The sequence below is a fragment of the Mangifera indica genome, chromosome 10 (assembly GCF_011075055.1).
Source record: "Mangifera indica cultivar Alphonso chromosome 10, CATAS_Mindica_2.1, whole genome shotgun sequence".
Classification (NCBI taxonomy): Eukaryota; Viridiplantae; Streptophyta; class Magnoliopsida; order Sapindales; family Anacardiaceae; genus Mangifera; species Mangifera indica.
In genome coordinates, this window is record NC_058146.1 from 13,821,825 (window position 1) to 13,831,063 (window position 9,239).

At 32.1% G+C, this 9,239-nt stretch overlaps 1 protein-coding gene across 5 annotated transcripts; it reads left to right on the plus strand.

The window, feature by feature from the left end:
• Window positions 1-3,389: 3,389 nt before the first annotated feature.
• On the plus strand, window positions 3,390-8,320 carry LOC123228360 (cytadherence high molecular weight protein 2-like). Of its 5 annotated transcripts, XM_044653735.1 has the most exons (8): window positions 3,414-3,562; window positions 3,645-3,700; window positions 3,943-4,057; window positions 4,667-5,667; window positions 6,085-7,184; window positions 7,361-7,490; window positions 7,619-7,941; window positions 8,082-8,320. In XM_044653735.1, the coding sequence occupies exons 4-5, from the start codon at window positions 5,047-5,049 to the stop codon at window positions 6,781-6,783; spliced, it is 1,320 nt and encodes a 439-aa protein (XP_044509670.1). In that variant the 5' UTR covers window positions 3,414-3,562; window positions 3,645-3,700; window positions 3,943-4,057; window positions 4,667-5,046; the 3' UTR covers window positions 6,784-7,184; window positions 7,361-7,490; window positions 7,619-7,941; window positions 8,082-8,320. The 5 variants fall into 5 exon arrangements, with proteins under 5 accessions (XP_044509666.1, XP_044509668.1, XP_044509670.1 ...); XM_044653731.1 differs by having other exon boundaries at window positions 3,390-3,562; window positions 7,619-8,320; XM_044653733.1 differs by having other exon boundaries at window positions 3,408-3,523; window positions 7,619-8,320.
• The last annotated feature ends 919 nt before the right edge of the window (window positions 8,321-9,239 follow it).

Genomic DNA, 9,239 nt, shown 5'->3' on the forward strand with positions numbered 1-9,239 from the left:
ACGTTTAGAGTGTATTTGGTTTGAGTAATATTTTATTATAAAAAATGAAAAATTCTAATCAGTGTTGCCTATCGTATCATCATTAATAATATTATTATTAATGATAATGTCTTAGTTGTTATATTTTTTATTTATGTTATTGTCAGAATCCATTGGAGACAAGGTCGGGTTTCATCCACTCAAGTTCAAATTCGAGATTGGATGGAACAAATAGCGTTTGGCTTAATGATAAAACTTGTTTTCATAAAATAAGTCGATTTGAATATATCAATTTAAATTAGTTTGGACAGAATTTAAAATAAAATTATTTTTAAATTAAATTTAACTATCTATTTATATTTAGAGAAATTAAATTAAATATCTAGAACTAAAAAGGGTATGAAATGTCAATTTTATATTGGTTACCTCTTTAGGTTTATAAATTCGATCAATTAATACAAATTTTGACTTTATTAATTAACCTAAAGCTCGAGCCCCAGTTTGTTAGTGATGTGACATTATTTGATAATTAAACTCATGTAAGTTGGATCTATTTTAATGATTTAGAAGATTTCATTGACTTTGGCTTTGGTTGTAGATATAAACCATGACATTTTTCATCATTACACTTAATCTTTCATCTCTCTGTGTTAGACTTAAGTACCTTGTATTGAAATCATTTCAATATAGGGTATTTAAGTTACAACATCTTTTAAATGTTATTTGTTATGAAAAATATCACCAAACCTTACAATATTCTTCTCTCGGATCGATCTTATACCATTTGATAATGTTGATGATTGTGAAGAAAAATCAGAAAACCACCTAAACAAATCAGTGGGGATATTGTCAAAAAATGGCCCAAAATAATTTTCGTCACCCAAGATAAGATCTTCAAGTTGCAAACTATATATACCCTCGATAATAGGTGACATATGCAGAGACTTTGCCTCATCAAGAGAAATATCAGTCATGTCGTTCCTTTCAAAGTCACCCTAGTCGGGAACTTTATATTTCTCTACATGAGCCCATTCATTTGTAATATACAATACATCGTTACTGAAATCAATCAAGTTTTTCAAATTTTTTTTTTTTAACTTCACTAATTTCTTCTTTTTCTTTTCCTTCGATTGGGGTACATGTAACAAAAACAGGAATACATTTCTAGAAGTATTGAGACATATCAATAAAACCTTAGACATCTTCATCATTTTGGATCTGTATTGGATAGTCGAACTTAATTTTTCTTGGCTTCATAGATAATTAAAAGTAGTTTCTAATCGGATCACGACCACAATGCTCACTCAGAAGTTGAATAAATTCTTCAAATGTTGTTCTGGAGGAAATTTTAATCAATTATTTATATTCTCTAACATATTTTATTATGTTGTCATCACGTTAAATCCATTCTCCCTGGAAATGAACCGATGTATAAATAACTATTTTAATTATCAATTCTACAATGAAAAATTTTTGGGAAAAATTAAACATTTATAAGAAAAAATCTACAATAACAATTTATCGATATATATGCCACCTATAATATTCTAAAATGTTTCAACCTATTCATAATATATCATTTAAAACCGTCTAAAACAGTTTAATATTAAAATATCCATATATTTTTTCAAAATTTTAGTTAACCCTCTATAATTATTTAACATTTTATATAACACATTCACATGTTATTTTGTATCAAAATGCATCAATTTATTCCTAACATTACATTTAAAACGTTCTTATAATGTTTAATATAAAAATATACCTCATATTTCTTTAACATTTCATTTAACCCTCTCTAATTATGTAACATTTCATTTAACACTCTTATATATTGTGTTCTCTAGAAATGTATCTATCTACTCTTAATATGTCATTTAAAACCGTCTAAAAAAGTTTAATATTAAAATGCCCCCATTTTTTTTAAAATTTCAATTAACCTCTTATAATTATTTAACATTTCATATAATACCCTCACATGTTATCTTATATCAAAATGTATCTATCTATTCATAACATTTTATTTAAAACGTTTTTACAATATTTAATATCAAAATACCCTCATTTTTTTAGCATTTCATTTAACCTTTTCTAATTATGTAATATTTCATTTAACACCTTTTAAATGTTGTGTTCTTTCGAAATGCATCTATTTACTCCTGATATATCATATAAAATCGTCTAAAAAAGTTTAATACCAAAATGCCCTTATATTTTTTCAATATTTTATTAACCCTTCTAATTATCTAACATTTTATATAACACTCTCACATATTGTCTTGTATGAAAATACATCTATCTACTTTTAACATATTATTTAAAATTGTCTTACAATGTCTAATATCAAAATACCTCCCATGTTTTTCTAACATTTCATTTAACCTCCTATAATTATATAACATTTCATTTAATACTCTTGAATGTTATTTTGTATCAAAATACATCTATATATTCCTAACATTTCATTTAAAATGTTCTTACAATGTTTAATATTAAAATACTTCCATATTTTTATAACATTTCATTTACCTTTCATAATTATCTAACATTTCATTTAACACCATTGTATACTGACTTATATCAAAATGCATCTATCTATTCTTAATATATTATTTAAATCCTTCATATATTGTGTAATATCAAAATGCCCTTTATATTTGTCTAATATTTTATTTAACTCTTAATTTATTATCAACTATCCAAATGCCTCCTTTATATGACATACAAATTTTTTCTTTTTCTTTCGATTCAAATATCCAATTACTTCTTTTTTCTTACGAAGTAATTGATATTGAGTAAAAATAAGAAGGAAAGTGAGTGTTTAAGTGATACGAGAAATGTATATAATGAAAGTAAGAGTGAAAGAGTTTATATAGATGTGGTGTAAAATAGTTTTGGTATTTTAAAAAATATTTAGAGAATTTTTGTTTAAAAATAAAAAAAAAAAGTATTTTTGCTTAGGAATAGAAAAAAATAAGTATTTTTGTTTAATAAAAAAGTAAAATAAGTATTTAATTAATTTCCTTTATATTTAAATTCTAACCGATGTTGAATTGAATTTTGATCTAAGTGAAACCTCCATTAAATCCAAGCCTAATTGGTGGCCTTATAATCGGTTCGTATCAATAACCAATCCAATCTAAAATTGTTGTCATATATCTACTTTTGAAAATTTCAACTATTTTCAATGAAAAATCATAAAAAAAAATATATTAATTTTTTATTAATTTATCGAGTGTAATTATTTATGCCCAACCTAAATTCTATTTGAGCTCTATTATTATTAATTTTCAAAATTTACAAATATATTATAAATACAAAATTACCAAAAAGGACAATCAATAAAAAATGTTTTTCCAATTTAAACCAATTTTGAGCTCACAAAAAATTTGAATGGCCTAAGGCGAAGTTGTTCAATTTTTTTTGTCATGTTTATTTTATCCCTGAACCCTTACTTTTCACTGACTGAAGCCTTGTTAATTTGGCGGGGGTGAGCCTCAACTTCCGGGGTCTGGGTATCAGTAAGATCTTGCACAATGAGACAGTTAGGGTTTAGTGATTTTAAACGATTTACTGCAATAAAGTAATTCTCTTTCTTTTACTGTTACGAAGCTTTGATTTTCTATATCGAGTTTTAATTCATTTGTTAATTCTTCTAATTGTAGAAATGGAGGCGGATTGTTTTGAAAAGCAGGCGCCGGTGAATCCCTGCTGTCAATTGGTAAGATTTCTTTTTAGGGTTTTTGCACTTGCAAATATATTTTTTATTTGGATTTTTTTTCTTGTGAACAATATTAACTGAAGATTGATGTTGCCGTTGAATCCCTGCTGTCAGTTGGTATGATTTTTCTAGGGTTTTTGCACTTACACACACACACACACACACACACACACACACGCATATATATATTATTCGGAATTTTTTTTGTGAACAAATTTTAATTGGAGATTGATCTTTTACAGTGGAGAAATAGGTGTTCTCAGCTACAAGAGAAGCGGAGTGCATTGCGCCAAGCTCTGAAGCTTTTGGAGCAACAAATTGACAAGGTTCAAAATGAAAATCTCTCTCTCAAGAAGGGTAAGTAGGGTCTAGCATTGTATTAATCTGGCATTTCTCGGTAATATTTCCCCTTTTATGATGATTGTAATTTATAATTTTGGTAATACTTAGTATGAATCTAGTTATAAAGTGTAAGTCAATGTAGAAAACTTTTTATTGGATTTTAGGTTATGCTGATGCTAGAATTTATAAATCTGAAGGGTATGCTTTAAGTTCTCACTGCAGAGCTGTTGGTTACTTATTTGCTATTGGATAGGTTAAACTGATTTGGATGAGCCTGGTGCTGCATTTAGTTATACTTTCTGTTTTAAAGTTTCATTGGGGAGGGTTTGATAATATTTGATGTTACATAAAATTAGTTTATGTGAGTAATTTGGATATTGATATATAGAAAGTGGTGCTTTTCAAATGTTGTGGCTTATGAAAATACAAAGTTGGCAGTAATTGTGATAGTAAATGGAAAATTTAGTTAGGCTGTGCAGGTAATAGGAAGGTGGGTTTCAGGGAAGGGGTCAAGTATTCTTTGTTGAAGGTTTTACCCAAATAGACAACCCTTTTTTTTTTTTTAAATTTCTGGTGATGAAAGCACAATTTTTAAAATTGATTTGTAAGTGTGTACTTTCTCAGCATGTGAAGAAAGCAGACACATGCAGAACTTGAGAAAGAAGGAAGAGAGAAAGAATTGGCTGCTAGAGTTTCATTGGAGAATGAGATATCTGCTTTGAGGTCTGAAATCTCTGTTTTACAACAGAAAGGAAGATTGCAGGCTAAAGATAAAAGTGAGGATCTGAAACTGCTGCAAGTTTCTGTTTCTGATCGGGAAAGGGAAATAAGTCAACTCAAAAATAAGGGCAGATTCAGAAAAGAAGAAAGCTGAAGCAGAGAAGAAGAGAGCTGTTGAAGCTTGGAAATATGTTAAAGCTGAAAACGGTAAGGCTGATCAAGAAAGGAGGCTGGCAGATACTGAAGAAAAGAAAGCTAATGAATATAGGCTTAAGTTGGAGGCAATGTGTAAAGAGGTTGATGATGCAAAATCAAGATTAGTTTCTATGGCATTAAAATTGGCGGAGGGAAACAAAAAACTTGAAGCTGAAAAACAGAAGGTAATGAAAGAGAGAAAATGTGCAGATGCGGAGAGGAATAAATTAGAGGAGCAAAGAAAGATAGCAGAAGCTATTCGGAATCAAGCTGAGGCAGAAAAATCTTATGCTGATAGTATGTCTTGGCAATTGGAAGAGACTAAACTAAGAGTTGAGAAAGAAAAATGTTGTTCTGATAAGCTCTCCCAACAGTTAGAAGAAGCTAGAGTAAAGATTGATGAACTGCAGAAGCAGATATATGACCTTCAGTGCTCTAGAAACAGGGTTAAGGCTTCTGCTGTTTCACCTGAAAAATATTTGACTGCTGACTCTGGGAAAATGAAACTTTTGGAAAAACAATTAAAGTTTGAAAAAAAGCAACTAAAGCAGGTAAAACAAGTGGCTAAATTGGAGAAGCGTCATAATGTTCTTTTGCGAGAAGTACTAGGTCAGTTGAAGTTGGATCTTGTTCAATTTTCCAATCGCTTGGATTTAGTGGATAACTTCTTGCACAAGGCTGAAGGCATAGGTAATCTGAGAAAGAAAAAGGTTAGTTTATAACCCTAATTACTTGCACTTTTTGCATTATTTTAATCTCAACAGTGATGATTGTTTTGTTTATGATGTTTGTGAAATTTGTTCTTGAAAAATAGCATACAGGTTTTGGCATTTGTTGCTGAACTTTGCTACCGATTGATTTTTCTCAGAAACGAGGTTACATGAAGACGCTTTAGTGTAGCGACATGGTGTGTAGAGCATTAGTTAGCAATTAATACTTTGTTGTGTGAACAGTATTAGACTTGCAGAACACTGGTGGGCTAAACAATTTATAAATAAAAATAGAATTTCTTCCTCTCTCTCTCATAGAGTCTTTTTAGACCGAAATGTTCCATCTGGTTCATGTAGGTGTTATATACTGTCTCATTTTTTTTAAAAAAAAAAATAAACTGAGAGTGTTTGTGTCAGTCTTTTATACGCAGTTATCTTAAGAAGAGAAAGAGGGAACTTGATACAATTGAATCCATTGAATTGTTTCACTCAGAAGGTAAGAAGTTGCATCTACAGATGGGAGAGAAGCTGCCTGATTTTCATAATATGTTACACAGACAAGTTGATGTATCTTTGGAAGAGGAAAATAACATAGTTCCTAAACTTCAAGAGAATTCGTTTGTCAAGCATGAGCGATGCCGCAAGAAGAGGAAGAAATCATATGAAGAGGCTGTAGGTATTCAGTATTTTTTGAGTACTGATGCACAGAAGAAGACAAAAAAAGTTGATGGAAATAGCCATGGAGATGGAAGGGTGCCCACAGAAGTGTCCCAATCTACCATTGGTCTAACAGGATCTGCACGGCCATGCGCAGAGGGCATTTGTTATTCAGTTACCAGTGACTTTGAAACTAATAGAAAATTTGAGGAGACAGCATATGGAGATTTTATGAAATTGCTGGACTTGGACAATCCTCTTGATGAGGAATATTACAGAAAAGCAATGGAAATGCCTATGTCGCCTACTCTTCCTGAGATTGAGTTTCCAGGTGCTGAATCATTTGATACGGGTAAATCTCAAGACAAAAGTTTCTATGGTGGCTTGTCTGATGTAAAAGTAGATATTGCGCCTTCTTGCAGCTTTGATGCCATCAATGCAGAGATTAATTCCAGTTAGTTGAAAAAATGTGTCTGTACTTTATTATTTTATGAGAATGAAGGTCCTGTTGATTCCTATTATCCTCAAGTGAATAATGGGAATGGTTTTCATAATAGTAAGCAATCAGGAAAAAGTTTTTGTGATCATCAGTCTGAGGACTTTGGTGTGTTGGGGGTCAGATCAGATCCATGTAGTTCTAGGGATGAAGTTGTGCCTTCTGAAAGTGAAGTTGGACCCACACGTAATAATGTTCCTAGGCTCTTCATTGTATCATGTGATTTAAAGGACAATAGCAGTATATCCAGAATATTTTGTGCTACAAAAACGTGTGTGGATCGGTTATTGCTGGTTACTCAAACAGAGTGGATATTGCAAAAGGTTTTGCTTGCTCTTAAAATTGAAGAAAATTTGCTTTTGAAGTAAGTTATTAATATCATTCCTTGGATTTTTCAAATCTTTATCAATTAGCTTATGTTGTTTGTGTTTGTTATCTGCTTTTGTTAGATATTGTCATAGCAGTTAATATATATAAATTTAATACTCATTCAGATAGCAAGTCGGTACACTTAATTTACTATTCTGCTGACATGTTTAGGGAGAAGGCCTGTGTATTCTTTTCACTGTTACTCCTCACTTCTCAACAGCTTCTCCAGGATGGCCTGGGAACTTTTTGAGAAGGAATTTCACTGTTTGCTCAGATTCTTTCGCCAGACATGTTCATGTTGGTATGGATCTTGTGTGATCATGTAATATTTTACTAGAGCATGATATACATGAACTAGTTATCAAAACTATATGATCTGCCTGTTATATGTGTTGGATAAATTGAGTTGAATTTAATTTTCATTTGTAGTAATGTCTGATGCTGAGGCAAGAAGCGCACTTGATGATTTATTTTTGGTTGAGCTGCTGAGTCTGATTGAGGATTTCCTTGTGGGTGGAAGCATTGTGATATGCACCGATGGATCTTCTGCAACATTTAGTGAAAGTAATTTAATAGTCAATGCCCATCAAGATGGTGTAAATACAATGTTCTCATTTCAAGCAGCTTCAGCTGACCAGTTGGTGGTGGGGAGCATTATATTGGCATCAATATGTACAGCAACCAATCACATTGGATTTATTAGTGAGGCTGCATACAATGTTTCTCTGATGCGCAGGAGTGATCCTTCGCTGGTGCTGTTAATTCTTCACATTTTCGCTTATTTGAGTGGGGGAAAGTTATTTACCTCGAAAAAACACAATTTAACGATGACTGTATTGAAATCAATAGTCACATATTGATGCGAACCTGACTCCACCCTCTGTTTTCCCAGGTTGAATTTCCAGAAAATCACTCCACAGCAGACCTGCAGCTTCCCTCTTCAGTACCAGCCAACACCATCACACAGATATCCGGCCCTCAACAATTTCAACATCAACCATGGTTCAACATTGTAAATGAATAAAGCAATGAAACAGTGCATGTATCAAACCACAATCAATGAAACAGTGTATTCATTAATCTCAGTTCTGTATACATCTAGTTTAATTACAAAATACATTCCCTTTTTTATTTCAGAATCTAAATTCAGGTTACATAATAATGGAGAACAAGTTCCACAAAATAGTAACAAAACGTTCCACACGGCATTCGAGAGGCCTGAACTTTCCCCTACTCTCTTTTTGAATTTTCCTTTTGTCCCTCCTCTTCCCTACTCTCCTTTTTATCTCCTCCTTCCATTCTCACCAACTCTGCCACATATCAACCTCTCTTTTGAAGCTTTCTGGTCAAGGTTGACTGCCACCTGTGTCACTTGTTTTTCGCCAAGCTGGTCATGCCTTTTCCTACGTGTAACATATTCGTTGGTTCTAACACATATCTTGAGAAAGGAAGCATTCCATCTGCTGCAACTTCTTGTCTGATATCTTCTAGTGACATTCGAACTGAGTTCCATGTGTGTGTTGAATGCCCATTTTTTAAGGATGCAGTTACTGTAGGTGTTGCTGTATCATTGCACCTGGAAAAACTTAAAGAGTTGTTCTCAGTCTGGGACCATGAACGTCATTTTCCATGAGGGTCAAGCTAAGCAAAATTGCCAAGAGCTTTGTAATGTTCATGACCTGAAGGGTGATGAATCATGTTGCTCAAATAAGTGTGAGATGCCTGCTTTCCAATCAGAATCTATTGGCACTACAACTTTGTGCCATGTGACTAATGTTTTATCGTTGGTAGAACTGCTTGCATGCTACATGGTATTTCTTTTTCATCTTTGTTTTACTCTTAATGCTTTTGTTATGTCTTACTTTCTCATCCCCGTTAAGTGGGATTGATCACTTCCCTCTGGAGACGTTCTCAACCTGACAGTGTTGGAGGAAGGCCTTTTTATCTAATTACATTTTTATACCTTAGCTTCAAAGCTTCATGTGCCTAAAGCCATTATATGTTTAGAAGCCATTTTATTTGGGATTTAGGAGCATAATCACCATAAGCT